The 16,219-nt window shown below is 41.6% G+C and overlaps 1 protein-coding gene across 9 annotated transcripts in view; it reads left to right on the top strand.

The window, feature by feature from the left end:
• Positions 1 to 16,219, top strand: part of LOC124176603 (tensin-1) — a 99,800-nt gene that overhangs the window by 43,817 nt on the left and 39,764 nt on the right. For 5 of the 9 annotated variants that reach the window (XM_046558112.1, XM_046558111.1, XM_046558113.1 and 2 more), the window contains one exon: positions 9,113 to 9,295. In XM_046558112.1, coding sequence (XP_046414068.1) covers positions 9,113 to 9,295 — 183 coding nt within the window. Of the gene's footprint in view, positions 1 to 6,140; positions 6,895 to 7,222; positions 8,582 to 9,112; positions 9,296 to 14,730; positions 14,874 to 14,934; positions 15,205 to 16,219 lie in introns of those variants that run through there. The other 4 variants (XM_046558114.1, XM_046558115.1, XM_046558118.1 and 1 more) reach the window with 4 other exon arrangements.

Here is a 16,219-nt window from a genome sequence, read left to right as displayed (position 1 = left end):
TATTTATTCTCCTCAACGCAGAGACGAAGAGGGAGAGACGCTCTAATCGTCCCACTTGTGTTTGTCCCTCGACACTTACGTGCATTTGGATCGTCAAAAATGAGCGGCGTGCCTCGGGAGGCTCTGACATAATTGTTATTGTTATTGCTATTAATATTAATACCAATGTTATTCTACACAAGCATACGTGCCTAGGCATTACATTAAATGCTACAGCGGGAAGGGAGAGAGAGAGAGAGAAAAATTGAAAGCCCACTAAATTGTTCTGCTGGTATAGCTGATTGGTCACGTACTCCCTTATTGGTCCTTTGCTAATACAACGTGTTGCTTCAATGAAACACACACTCGGTCTTGCCCGTTGGCCTCGGGCGATTTGGCTTCTAAATATTTTTTCCATTCAATCACCACCTAGGTGTAATAAGTACTTGATCCGAGAGGATTAAGCCTGCGGCGAATGTAAAACTAGATTTGATCATTCTTATTGAATTAATTTTCGACTTGGAACAATTTTCTTCAGAAATATATTTACGGCATTTGTCAATCGATTGAGATGTAAACAATAGACAATAATATCGAACACGTCTCATTCGACTTTCGAGAGCTTGAACTCTCACTGTCTATGCACCAGCGAATCCCACATCGGACGGCACGTAATTCCGTAATGTATGAACGTACGTAATTAACGCATATTGCGGGATGTGCGGGGACCGTGAAGATCGTAAGGTTGTGTATAAGTATTAAAAATACCGATTCTACGAGGAAGCGGCCATTAGGTTAGTAGAGATGTACAGTTGTAGCGAAACGACTATCTATCGAACCGTTTCATTACTAATGCCATCGTTATTTTCCACCTCGAAGTCGAGTATCATCATCCGCGTGCGCGCATATTTTTTACCTGCAAAAGCGTCACGGAGAAGTAGAAGTAAGAGACGAAGAAGAGGAAGAAGAAGAAGAAGAAAAGGAAAAAGACGAAGGAAAGGAAGAGGAAGGTGGAGGCTGCAGACGATCGCGTCGCGTCGTGGGCGTTACGGGCAAAATTCCACTCGATCTCTGTTCAGTGACTCATGATACACCAGACCTCTGCGACCTTTTGGTATACGTACATCTACAATATCACTGCTTTGATATTTCCTAGAGCACCACTTTGGAGCCGATCGTACGATGGCCCATCACTCGTTTTGGATGCAAAACCGCGATAGTGCAGGCGTTAGAAAAAAAAGTAACTGTTACACTATCGTTCCCAATCAACACACCGTAATCACTCCTTGACGCACTGTATATTTCTCTGTTACGGATAAGCAATGAAAAGCTTGAGAAAAGTGCAGGTAATGAACGACGAAACATGTTCGACAGTTGCTTTCCAACTCGAGGTACGAAGGGATTCGCGTCCCAAGAGGCCAGGTGCACTTATTCGAGCGTATAGAACGTGACTCTTCTCGGGTGGTGCAGGGTGTGTGTTGTTGGCTGTAAAATCAGCCGCGCCATTTACCCATACGAGACTCTCTATGGTATCAAGTGTCGTTTGAAAAACAGCCGCTGAACGCCCTCCCTCGAGTATATCGAGGTATGTTACTACAGTTATGGTTGTAAAGCACGTTGCCCAGGGGAATACATACGTGCAAGCACACTCGCCTAGACTCACTTAGACCCGCGAAAAGCGCACCGTAAGCTGGACATTCGCCAACATCCACCATCCCTTTCTCTCTCTCTTCTCCATCTTTCCGTCTCTTTCGGGACACGATGAACACCCTTACCCCTGAGACCATCTCTCCGTTTCAGTTTGGTCATTATTTAACGTCATCGAAATACCCCGACGCAATTTCCCAGCTGTCAATTATAAGCGTGGAAAGACTTATCGTCACGTCAGTAAGATGAAACGGAAATGTATCCGTATCTTTGTGCGGTTCACGTTCGATTTAAACTGAACAAGAAATTTGTGTACCTACGGTAAAAATTCACTTCCTTCTGGAAATTTTTAAAGAAATAATTTTCAATAACATTCCCGGATTCTTCGTGAAATTTCGAGAGATAACTCGATACGAGATCATTTATCTCGAACTGTATCCAACGATTCAAAGAGACAGACAGTTTCGCAGGACGAGTAAAATACTAGACGCGAAACCGTTCTGCTTTTGAAAAATGACCCTGTTGTCGCGGCTGCTGCACAGCTGAAAAGCAAAGAAAAGTTTTGGTCGAGTTATATGGAAAGAGGAAGAGAAAGAGCTGCATAATGGAGTAAGTTGACACCTCGACTCGGTCAGAAGTCTTCCGCCAGTGAGCGTTCACGACGACAACTCTTATACTGTACGTAAGTACGGGTTGACGAAACTTTTGATGAAAGATAAAATCGAGTCCCCGTGTTCCGTAGCTGTAATGCGGTTGGTGCGTACAACGGACGTACGTCACAGTGAATATAGCAGACACGTCGTCGGTACCGTGGAAGGGCCGCAAGTTGTGCTGTACTGTAATAAAAATGACTTCGAGCTTGAGAAATAGTTGCGTAAAACGAGGGAAAAAAATTGTAAAAACTGGTTACCGGAGCCGTACGCACGTCTGCATGTCACGGAAGAACCAGACTAGAGTTAACCCGCATGGTAGAATTATATACCTGCATTATACGTACCAGTAAGCGCGTGCACGAAACGGGAAACTATTCCAGGGCCGGCTATCGTTTCCGGAAGTAAGAATCCTGCATCGCGGTTTACCTTAACCCGAGATGTCGTCCAGTCTGGCGGTTTCTCGCTGACTGCGGTGCATCGGGTGTAAAGCTACGCGACATCTTTTGTAGCGCCATCGGGTGGCTTGGAATTCTTCTTCAAATTCGATCCCCGAAGTCGTCTCGTCGTTACGCCGCCTATAATCTGCTCCATGGACCCCGAAGGAAGACTAAAAAGATATCATTACTGCACGTGCAGCAGCCCGGCTCGACTTCGAGGAAGAAGGTGAGGAGTCGTCTCGATAACTTAATGGGTCGGCTTATGCTGCATTAGCGGAGAGCAGGGTTCGTTTATTAATTATCAATCTTTTGTTTGATTTCTGATCGCCAACCGCATTCCTCGGTTCGATTGAGACGCTACATCGCGGGCCCGCTTTTTCTTTTACTCAGAGACGGCTTCTTTCATATTCGGAGATGACAAATTAATTGGGGGCTTGTTATTACGATGCTACGTGCTTGGCAAAATGGAAGGAAATTTATATTCGAAATAAAATAAAAAACGGACAGCTAAAATTATCTGCACTTTGAATATATTCTTAGAAGAAGAAAACTCCATCCGGTCTGATGTTCGTCCGTTATTTAGACGATACGACAAATAACGATAAAGGACGAATGAATGAATGAATGAAGGAATGAATGAATATTCCACGTATCCAACGGGAGAGACCTTATCTTTTTCGTAGTATACTACGGGATGTTTACGTATTTACTTTTCCGTGTGGCGTCGATTGATAAGGGGACAAACGTCAATACCGCACTGTACGAAGATAATATTCGCGGATTTCCTGTCCCAAAAGACGACGAATGAAAGATTACATAATTTCATCGCATAATTGAAATTTTCACGGATCGATACGCTGTGAATTATTCTAATTAATGATCTATAAACGGGGTTGGCTAGAATTAGATGGGAAAAGGTTACGGTACCAGGTTGACGGAAAGTGTTAAGGGTAATTGCAACGATGACTTGTTCTAAAGTTCATATTCGTAGCTCACCGCTATCGCCGTTGTACACGTATATTAATACTTGCAAGCGTAGGGGGAGTAAATGGCGAGCCTGTAATTCGTGTTTTATTTCGTGTATGGGATATAACTTCCATCCATGCGAGTTAACCTTTGGCAATACAACCGCATACGTATCTATACACAACTTACATATAATAGGAGGTTGTTTGACAAGACGGGGCAAATGAGGCTGGCTCAGTGCCACATCGGATAGCCCATCGGGCATGGACGAAAGGCCTTTAATCAAACTCAGAAATAACCAACGTAATTGTCTTTGGCTACGACCTTCCGGCAGTTTCGTTGTCTGCCTTTTCTTTCTGTTCTTTTTTTTTTTTTTTACTTTTTCTCATCGTTGTCTCTTCTGACCTTCGATTTTTGGTCACCCTATTATCAGGATTTTTCCACTTCTTGTCCACAAGTTTTAAAGCAAAGACACACGCTTTACACTCATTGGTTAGTGGATACGCACCGACGAGTCGTAAACTCGCGGTTAATGCCTGTTACGACTCTGCTGCAACCGTGCGTTCTTTCTTTTTTTTTTCCTATCTCTTTTCTTCGATAGATAATAACGCTAGTATCTACGGTTAGTGTGTCAAGATGCATGCGTGAGCACACACTTGTATGTAGGTATGTAGATATGTACGTATTATATATCCATCGATGCACTTCGAGACGCGCGTTTCATAACTGGGTCGACGGAATGTCGGATTGTTAGACACGCCCATGCATACTGTACACGATTCGTGTTCCGTTCGGTACTCCACAATTTTTATCATACCGTTGAATGAATAGTGACCTGATTAAAAATGAAAAAGAAAAGACGCGTCTCTTCCTCCCGAAAATCATATGAAGAATTGAACAAGTAGATTTCCTAGTCAGTTTGTCGAGAAAAAATTCGTTTTTTTTTTATCGCCAGAAGTAAGTGCGTAATCGTCCTTTCGCCCAACGCGATAAATAATTGGTCTTGAGTAATTTTTCTTTCAGCAATTAAAACGAATTATACCCTGGCACTTACAAGACCAGGTATAAGGTGAAACTTACACGATTATTATTACTCGCGCATGAATATTACGGGTGTGTTTACTAATTAGAGAAACTGCTAATTGTGGCGGGTATAATGAGATTGTAAAGAATCTCGCTGGGCTCGGATGTCACTGCAAAGGTCGGTGCAGGCAGGTATGGGTGATTTTCGATTTCACTCTTGAAATTCATAACCGCGACTCCGATTAGCGACGAATCAAAGCGCAATATCACCCACGGTCTGCCACTGCAGTAGCTGGGTGCTAGGCCGCTGGCTTCTTGCGTTATACACGACCCAAGGTCTCCTAGCTCTTCGCTCGACCGAATAGCACGGCGTACCAGCTACTGCAAACTTTCTTATCGCGACAAATAATCATCTCTTCGCTCGTTACGAGCATACAAAACGCCAGAGCTAAGTCCAGTCCAGCCTTATTCTCACCACTTTTAAAAGTCACACATGCTACTCTTTTATTTCCGATTCTAGGACCATTTTAATAATCTTGAAACATCGGCTTTTCATCGTTTCGATTGTGATCATTTGTTTCAAATTCCAAGCCTGCCTCGACAGTAAAGTTAAGAGGGAATTAACAGAAGAACAGTAATTTGAATTTCGTTTCTGGCAGTTTATCGATGGTCAGCAATTTTTACGACTTCCACGAACAAGCAATCGATATTTGACGAAATTATTCGTACTGCAAACGGAGAATAATGAATGACCGAGTGGCGAATCGACTCAACTCTGTTCATGAGCTCAAATTTTTGTGCTACACTAGGTACGTAATACGTACATTGTCGAATATTGAATAGACTGACGATTCACTTGGCAACTAATTGTCAAGCATCATCTCATACTCCAATTTCTCTACAGGTACAAACGATTCAACCGACACGCTGTCTCAGATTCTAGCAATCGCAATGCAAATTTTCCTCCAACGTTTTCAATCAAGAAAATGATTAGTCTGATCTCCGAGGTAGCCGACAAATTTTTAGCGTCGGTTAGTAAAGTCAACAAATTTCTTGGTGGGCCCGAATCGAATTTCATTGCGCAAACGGCATTTCCTTCAGAAGCAGCGATTCTGGAATCCGGATCCGAGGAGACCGCCAAAAAACAAACCTCCGATGTCGAAGCGCGCAGGTTGCAGGTCATGTACCTGCCTTACTCGCCGAGCTGCAGAGACGAAATTAGTCGCGCAACGAGCGCGGCTTACGATTAGCTTCGGTTGACACCAAGTTCCCCGGTTTCCCGGTTGCCCGTCGGGGCCCGGTCGGAACGCAGATCCACCTACGAACGTGTGCGTGCAGCGTGCGCTCTCGACTTACTCTCGACTTACTCTCGACTTACTCTCGGCTCTGGAGAACGCCGCTGCTACTTGGTCCCCCAGTAGTCCTCTATGCACGGAGCTCGATCAGTCGCGTAGCGAGCGCACTGTCATTTGATCGGTCCGCGGCGTGGAAGCACGTAGACGACAGTCGGCGGTGCGCGTACCTCGAAAATTCGTTCTTAATCGCCGCGCGATTCCACGGCTGATCATCGACGAATGCACGCCGTCTGCATGGCCGCGTCGATGTCGCTGCGGACGTCGAAATCACGGGGGAAACCGGTTTTATCCTATGACCCATTTGCGGGGGCGGACGTCCGATCGGAATGACCGGTACCGGCCTTTTGTCCGATCCTACTCGCCTCGATCCCACCAGCTTCGTGTTCGACGCTCGTAAATCGCCCCGTTTCGCGAACCATTCCCATTTTCGCTTCGGTCCTTTTTTTCGATCCTTAATTTTCACGTCGTTAATGGATTTTCGCTGGTACGCGGGTATTTTATATCGTCCGGATACCTTCTTTACGCCAGTTTTGTCTAAACGTGGTTACGGCTGGGTTGTCAAGTATACAAATCGTGTCGGGATGAACGGGTGAATCCGCGCGGAGGCGTTGCGTAATATTCATGAGTGCAACCGCGTCACAGTGAAGACGGTACAAAGGTTGGGAGACGGAAGAGAGAGAGAGAGCGAGAGTGAGAGAGAGAAAAAGAGACATGAAATTCAAGCTTCTTCGTTACGATGTGAAATTTATACGATAAAAGTGTAAAGAAAAACCGTTCGCGATTAGATACGGGGAAATTCCGGCTCGACTCTTTCATCCGGATGTTTATTTATAAGTATTAAAAGTTGAAGACGATTTCTTTTGAAAAAAAATTTTAAAAATCCGTATTTACGCAGTTGCTTCTTTTTCCTGAATATCAAACATTCCTTGATCCGTTCGATAAATACGTCGCTGCTGCTGGTGCTGCGCACGAAGTTGGGAGCAGATTTAATCGGGATATTTTACATTCGTGCTTGTGCCAATCTTTTTTATTTTTTATTTATTTTTTTTCTGTTATCACACCTTCTGCGTATTGTGCTGCAATTGAATATATATATATATATATATATATATACCAGTGAACGATTCTTCTGGAATATAATTTCTCTATTTTCACCATTCAGCAGTTGGAGTTTCAATTGTTGTGGGCGAGTGAGAAATAGAACTGGGTCACGCTCAATCGTTTATTGATTTATATACCCACGTGCATCGATATGTTCAAGGATTTATGTGCGCAGGCTTTTACTTTCATTACAATCTAGAAGTCTGTAAATTAGGACCATCGTTTAAAAGCTAACACTTTTAATTCTTTCGCATACAATTTCATGGTGAAAAATTAATCATTCGTCTATGCGATTTGTTTCCTCTGGGGTGAAAAATGAGTGAAAGTAATGAGCAGAAATCCAGGCTTTGGAGATGATATTTCCGAAAAATCTTGTATTCAATATGCATCTTGTAAATTTGAAGATAACGTAATGTGATATAACGAACTTTAGATCACAGAAAAAAAAATGTTTCAAAGATCAAATCGATTCTATAACGAAACGATAAATTTCCTTTACGATAACCTCGTGGATATTTTCTGCAACACTTCACCGCGTGGATACGATAAAGTAATTATAGAATGATAATTCGCGACCGATTCCAACCTAGCCTCCAGCCAACGCCTGACAACCTCTGCAGCTTCGCGATCATAATTCCCGGACCGATAATCGTGCGACAGTGATTTAAACTCTGCATCATAGAAATTGTGCGCGTGTACGGCAGGGTGGAAAGTCAGTGCATAGACCATAAAATGCGTGGGTGTGCCAGAAGAACCAGTTACGATGGATCGAGGAGGAGTCCTGGAAGCGCAATAATAAGCTAAAAATAAAGGGCGAGTCGAGTCGAGCGTTAGCAAACTGTGAATCTGCAGGGAAATAAAAAATAGAGGGAGATCAGATTATAGGGGGAGGAGAGAAGGAGGGAAAAACGAGGCATCGTGTCGGCAAGGCTATCTGAATATCCGAATGAATAATGAATGAACCCGTGAATATAGCCGCGTATATAACGTAGGGAAATATCGGGCGCCACTGCAGAAGACATCGAGGGCCGACCTTCGTTCGAGCGCCACTAGGTCCTATTAATAGTCGGTTAAAAAGCCGGTAGTCCTGAAGAACGAAGACAACAACAAGTGAGACAGAAAAAGATCACAAGTGCACAAGTTTCACGTGCCGGCGTCGCGACGCCGACGAGTTGAACGACGGTTTATCCTCTCCTAAGACAATTCTATTTTCCCCTCATTCCAGCACGGGCTTTTGTCTTCCTAAGGATTCTTACTCCACAATTATCCAAGCGGACGTTTAATGCTCGTTGTTCGACACGCGTCTGTAGTTAAATTCTTACACGGGCGAGGTATATTTTAACACCGAAATAGAACCCGAGACAATGCAAACATGAGATACAAGTCCCGCGGCAAAGGACACGACGATAGTTTCGACGAGGTAATTAATCAGTATACCCTCGATCAATTTTTTACGCTTCTGGCTCTTTGATACGAGCTGTACGTAATACAGAAAACATTATACAGAATTTTATGTCACCGATGTAAAGGCAATATTGTGCTGCGGCAATTTTCGAAGCACGTTCAAGACGAACTTTTAATCTGTTTAAATTCTTCGACGCCTCTCTTACGAGTCCCGATCGATGTTTTTTTTCTAAATTTTTACAAGTTGCTTGAATAATACAAATACGGATGAATTTTTGTCCACACAACAATTGTTGTAATATCAACTGCCCGAGATTACGATATTAAAGTATAAAAATTGGATGTATATAATAATTCCGGCGTGCGCGTATCAAGATGACAGATAAAGACGCGGAGATAAGAGGCAAAGAGCGAACCTGTGTATGCGAATGGATTTATCGGACAGGTTAATCTCGGCAGCTCGATTTTATTCACTTGCTCTTGTTTCTTTTTTTTTTTTTTATAACGATCCGGTTTTCCTCATACTTAATTTCATCTTCGTTTTCAGGGAGCGAGGTTCAGGGATACTGCGCAACAGATTCACAAACAGTGGCAGGCTGATCCTGCCCGAGCTTTTCCCACCGTCGGTAGTCCAGGATCGGATGCACCCACTACAGGCATCAATTCCGCCGAAGGTTCGACCGCTACACCCACGCCGAGTCCGAGCCCGACAAATGGCCAGCAGAATTCGGTGAGAGTACTTTTCCTTTTTCTCTTACCTTACTTCTCGGTCATCTTATTTCCCACTCGCGAACCCCGAAGACTTAAAGTAACACCTACATTTCTTGCCCAACTTGACTGCCGCTGCAGGAAGTAAACGTATAATTTATGCGTTCAGCTTCTTCTTTCACATCGATATTCATTCCCCTGTCGCACTCGAAATCACACAGTCTGTGTACTCAAATTCGAGACGTAGTGTAACTTGCGTTATTATAATCACAAACTGTACGTATGATACGAGTTGTGCACGCAAGTCATTCAACGTACAGTTACACCTGTGGCGAAAAGTTCAATTCATTCGATACGAAATATTGCGGGTAGAGGTAATGAAAGAAACACGAGATAAGAAACGATTGTAATTAAGATATGTGCAACTCGATACATGTATACATGTATATAACGTTGCGAGTAAAAAGTCTAATTACACTACGCCTCTCGTCCGTACGCGGAGACTCTTTTCAAACTTGGCCGTCTCTCGTACGTAAAATATAATTTAAACTGGGTTGTAAAAGAGGTGAAAATAAATTGAAAACAAAAAACAAACTAAAAACGACGCAATGTACTCGTTAAAACTAAACCGTAAAATTAATTATCTTCATTGATAATTTGCCGCTTACTGAATAATATATGTATAATATACATACGTGGCTGGTGTATAATACCGTATGCTTATTATTGTACATACTTACATGTATATACGTATCTCGTGCCGTTACACGTCGTTCCACAGGCAAACTTCAAATATTGCACAGCAGCTGTGGATAATGAAGGTTTTTTTTTTAATTTTTTTATTATTATTATCAAAATTCAAATTGAAACGCTATAAATTATCTCAGCCTGGAGGAAGGAATCGTAATATTCTAGATGAAGAGAAAAAATTAAATCAATGAAGTTAATTAATTTATAGGTACATGATTCTACGATAACGTTCCTCCTGAAGTGACACTCGATTATCGAAGATAAAGGAAAGAAAATGTTTGATTTTCTCGTATAAAAATTTGTCGACTTGTATATGGGTTTTTGATTTATTATTGGAAAGAGGAAGTTTTTACGGGTGGTCTTACGGACGGCGCGAGTTCATAGGCTCACCGAATTTAGCCATGTTTTTTACACCCATGAAAATAAACACCGTTTCTATTTTATGTTAGCTTCTTTTTTTCTTCTCTCTCTTGTACATCCTTTTTTGACAACCCCAACCCTTTACCCGCCCCGCCTGCCAGCATCTCGTTTATAAGACTGCACGCGTACACATATATGTATATACAGGATATATGTATGTACGGGTTGTAGAGCGGCGAGAGATTTCTTTCGGCCCAGACTGTATATCCTCCTCTCCCCCTTATCCTGGCCGAGGAGAGTTTTTATGGACGTCCGCGTCGTAAACATGTTAATCCAGAAATCTCGTCTTCCTTACACAGTCCTGCGCGTCCTGCGGGGGCCTCACTTAAACGCTTGGTATCCTGTACGTGCTCATATGCCGAAATTGGTTGCGGGATGTTCCAGAACCAGACTCATTGCTCAATTGAATTAATTAAAAACGAAGAACCGACGACGTTTTGCTGGAAGTGGAATAGTTTTGCTGGAAAATTTTGCTCGCGATTTTTGAAAAATGACGGTTTCTCATCATATTACGTTCGCTGAGAATCCCGAAATTACTACGTCTTGAAAAATTTTAAATTCCGCGAATGTCGAGGAGATTCTTTACTTCCGCTGTATACCTATGAGGTAATTTTTGTTTGCTAGATTAGAAGAAAATAAGTAAAAATGTGCCTAGTAGCCAGAAAAATAAAAATAAATTATTCAAATCGCTTTGGCCAGAGGCGAGTCTGACGCTAGGCCAGAATGCCACACACGTACGAATATCTCAAGTAGCCATTTACCCGTTCAGCATCACGAGTGGCGGGTCGCTCGCTGAGCTCTTTGCCTTTCCCCTGACAAACAAGCGGTCTCAAAAGTGCGTAAACAATTCGTAAAGACGTACCGTGTGTAATGTTTTTCTTTACTTTCATTCATATCTTGAAAATTCTTCAATCTTCTTGTTGTTTTTATTCTCTTATACCCTAATGCCTAATCTACTACAGTTCTCAAGTTTATCTCATATTCATATAAATAAACACAAGTCACTCTTTACCACCTAGAAGAGGATGGTTCGCAAGGACGGCATTACAGAGTTTGACGAAATACGATTTTAGGTAATGAGTTTAATTTTTTTTTTTTATTGAAATCAAAATTCGAACAATTTCTTAAAGACAATTATTATTAAATCGCATGTTTCTATATCAAAGCAACCGTGAAGCGTTTCGGCTTCCGGATGTCCGCCGCCGAGAAATTCCTTCTTCGCCACTTAAGAAAGGCCTCGAGCCGGGGTGGAGCACGTGCCACTAACATCTGGCACCAGCTCGCTCTTCCGGAGGAGTTGCAGGTCCTTCTGTTCCGTCGTAAGTGCATCCATAACCAGCTACCGATAGTCCGCTGTAAAAGACAGACGAAAGAAAAATGAAAGAGCTTCGCCTTCTCCTCTATTTCGTTGAACAATTCGAAAAGAAAAAATCTCGTTTTGCCCGCAGATGTTGTGCGAAAATCTGTCTAACGTTAGACGGACGCGAATTGGTATTCGACATCAATTTTGAAACAACATTCCAACAGACTCGATTTAGATTTGAACAAGCGTGCGTTTCTGCCCAACGTATGACGACGTCAGAAAAACTCTAGCCAATAAAAACCTTCAGGGATTTACATTCAAATGAAAATATCGAAAAGTAGTGAGTAGACGTTATCAAACTGTGCCCTGTGGAAGCTTCGGTTAGCGTTGATTTTGGTCAAGTGGATAGGAGAAAAAAAGGAAAGTGTAATATAAATGTTTACCCGTCACGCAGTGACCTGATTGGAAGATTGATACTTGGCGACGGAGTGAAAATTTGGTGGATGAGCACGAAGGAGCGAAAAGGAAACGGGGGAGCTTTCCTCCTGCAGGGCTGAAAGGATATAACATTAAGTTCCGTCCGGGCGTGGAGAGTGCGTAGACTCGACCATCGACCGGCAATTTGTCAATATTTATCTAACTAAAAGTTGACACGCGACGACCCAGATATTTTACCAAGGTAAAAGAAAAAAAGAAGGGAAAGAAGAACCCAAAAAGTTGGAAAGAAATGGACGGTGACTACAACAGAGATTTTTTCCGATCCCGTATTTCTGGATGTTTTAGAGAAACGGGGCGGAAAGAAAAGGAAAATCGCTTTGGTAGAAGTTGAAAAAAAAGACAACAAAAGGAAACCGAAAACTATCGACGTAAATGTATTGATAAAGCTGTCTTTAGATTCCTCATTTTTCACTCTTTCAATTTTCAGAATCATGTGCCTCTGACACATGACGTGAAACCGGTTTCAATCATCTTTGGGTAAGAGAAATTGAAAAGCACAAGTGATAAAGAACCTAGAAGTAATTCGAAAACGTATTATAGAACGCACGTAATTTTCATAGGGTAGTAAAAACTGTTCTGCTACTTTAATTGCCACACGCGTGTCTTGAAAGTTCACAGATCAAAGAATACTAAAATAAAATGTTGGATCAAAACTACAACATAATCATCTGACGACATTTCGACGTCTGGAAGACGAGCTTCTACATGAAAGAAATCGTTAAAAGAGCGGACTTGCCACCGCTGAAACAATTTATTCTTCATCTTGCTGATGTGAGGAAATGATGATAATAACAATAGTGATATCGTCGTGAAAATTATCGCTGCGAAGTTATACATTACAGTGAAAACAGCAGATGTTTCAAAGCGGTAAGGTTAAACAGTCAGGACTGCAGTTAAGGGTTGGGCTCTTGCACAACGAGGGTGGGGCTTCTGTTCAATTTCTCACACAGTTAGCTCGCTGCCCTTCCAGCTCCATAACCTTTACCAAAATCTGGCGAAATTGAACCAGCACTGTACATATTTAACCTGGCTTAATTCTACAGTAAAAATACGTTTTACGTATATACGTACGACGTTGCGCAACCGCAACATCTTCCTTTCCATCTTTCATCTGAAAATCCTCTTACACCACTTATATTAGTTATAAATATTATTTTTCCCTCTCTTTCCTGTTGTCAATTTTTGTTACTATTTGCGCTTTTTCATCGCCGACTTGTCATCGAGGGATGCATCTCGCGCCGAATCGGGGGAGTTGATGTTTCGTAAACCTTCACCACTGCCTGACGGAAACTAGACAGCCCTACCAGGTCAGACATGTAAATATAACCTCGGCAGAGCCGCAATCACAACGTATGATTTAGCCACCCTTGGCAGCGCATCGCGAACTGTTTTCACTACCTTTTACTTCACAATAAGCGAGACCTCTCGAGTTACATATGCGTGAAAGAAGTAAATTACTGACTGTCGCCATCATTACCAGGCAATGCACTTCCGGTTCCGGTTCTAGCTTTTTTCACTCGACATTTCTTTTCTTTTTGGTTTTTTTTTTTTTTAAATTTTCGTTCTTCTACCCATCCTTCACTTATATTTCACATCCCTCTATATTTACTTATATTTAACCCTCCTTTACAATGCAGTCACGTATCCAACAGCAAGGCAAATTACTCCACACGACTAATTGGAAGGGATGCAAGAGGGGCAAAGAAGACGCGAAAGAAAGAGGGCTGGCTTCTCGACCTTTCCACTTAACGTTCAACTCTTAATTATTTTGCCTCCTTGCGTTTGCTTATTACATGTTTTATTTCTATTTTTTTTTTCATCCCCCTCCCTCTTTCGTTTCACCTGCTCATTTTAAACGAGGGCGAAGTGCCTGAATAATATTCATAACGAACTAATTTTTTTCACGGACAAGTATAATAATAACGGTCTTTCCACTTGTTAATTTTTCACTTCTTTGCCGTTTAACGACTTGCCTGACCGAAGCAGCGTCGTCGCTCGATAATGTTATACGTGGACTCATAAATCTTGGTAGAATAATAATTTTTTCGTTCTTGGGGTGGAATAAAAAGATAAAGGCAAACAAACCTTGAAATCTGTGCGAGTGACGGTCATGGACAAGTGTTGAATTACAATTGTGCAAATTGAAGGATCCTCCCTTTTTTATTGCACGAATGATATTTGGATCGAAGAAGGACTTTGTATCCTGTAATTATATCACATATACGGTATAATTTCCGATACAATCGATGAATTAACGGATATAATTATACGGGCACGGAGATATAATTTATCGGAGAGGATTAGAGGCGGTTCGCAATAAGTAAAGCTGCCGGCGGGGAACGAGGTGAACTTGGCGCATGCGTGGCGCTGATCTTGGTTGCGTGTGTACGTGGCCACGAATGTCTGTTGAGGATCCTCGACGCCCTGAGCACCGTTTTGAACTCTGCCCCTCTCTGTCAGTCTTTCTGCCACTCTCCTCGTTGCCGGTTATCGCAAGTTGAAAAATGCTGAAACATCGCGACGCCGAAAATCCTACCAGCTATTAAACGGAGCCGGTTGCAAAAAATAGCCTCCCAGCTACCGCGGAATAATGAAAAAATGAAATATTTAACACCGGAGAAGTTATTCGGTACGTGCGAAAGAGTATAACTAGATGTGTATGAGGTAAAATAAATTGTTACTAATTTCAGGGGTGGGGGTAAACGTTGGAAATATTCAATCAGTGTGTGGGATGAACGCGGAGATTAATTATCTCTGAGAAAACCAATGACGACGAACAAAAAAGAATTATTGATCGTTACAGTGAATTGATGAAAGAAATTAAAGGCTACTTTACCATTCTCAATGTTGTGTTCAAATGACTGTATAGCTTAAGTCTGGTTATTGTACATGGGAGAAATAAGATGATGTCAACTGTACAGTGTGACGAAGGATTTTATAATCCATATTGCAGATATTCGGTGAGTCATTGTTTTTGCAAAGCTTCTGTTACATATTCCTATACCCAGGTACATATATATATATATGATAAGTACAAGGTATGTGAACGGTAATAAAATGAAAATCATATCACCGTCAATGTAATTATTTCCGCTTCGCAGTTTTCGTTACGCCACCTTCTCGAGGTGTGTTATTTTATATTTTGGCAAAGTCGCAGAATGCAATATATGTATACATACATAATGCTTCGAAGAAAGGAACTGAATTAAAACAAATTTGAGATGCAATTATAATCCATGATTAATAACTTGTATTTCACTGCCAAGAGCAAAAAACAAATGTTGTCGAGTTTATATGTAAATAAATAAATTTCGATTCTATGCTTCTGTATAACGAAGAATTTGGTTATTGTTCGATGTATAAATCAAAATTTATTCATTTAAATATCAAGTGAGCAAATAAATTTTTTCTGTTGACCTGTGATGAATTATTATTTCTGAATTGAAGCGATTTAAATGCGAAACTAGACTTCGTTTAATTGTTATTTACAATAAATGTTTGAGAATATAGATCATTTTTCGTAAATCCCGAAATATCGTACTCGTTTCTAGAAAAGCGAAATGCGTCTAATAAAACTATTTTCTTCTTTTCCAAGTTACGTGGAAGAAATGAAAATTTCACGTCTAGAACCCAGATTGAAAATCGGTGTTGGCCGGTGTTGTTCGATTGTCGAAATCTGAACGGATTGTATGTACAAACGATGTTGAGTCAGGCTCTTTTTTTATCTCCGTCTCGAAATCAAACAGCTGCGCGTATGATGTGCAGTTAGTGTGAGACCGGTGTGTGAAAAAACATTTTACAGATCCTCCGGACAGTTGTTCGGATCATAGGTCATGGTCGGCGATATTCAGCAATCTAGCAAAGACAAACGCCTTGATAAAACTTATTTATACGACATTACTTCATTCACGATCCAAGGCGAGCGGCACTGTTATGAAACTCAAAGATAATCAGCGGGACGTGCATATAAGTATA

This window comes from Neodiprion fabricii, chromosome 2 (genome assembly GCF_021155785.1).
Source record: "Neodiprion fabricii isolate iyNeoFabr1 chromosome 2, iyNeoFabr1.1, whole genome shotgun sequence".
In the NCBI taxonomy this organism is placed as follows: Eukaryota; Metazoa; Arthropoda; class Insecta; order Hymenoptera; family Diprionidae; genus Neodiprion; species Neodiprion fabricii.
Note: the sequence above shows the minus strand (reverse complement) of the source record. Positions and strands in the feature narration are given on the sequence as shown.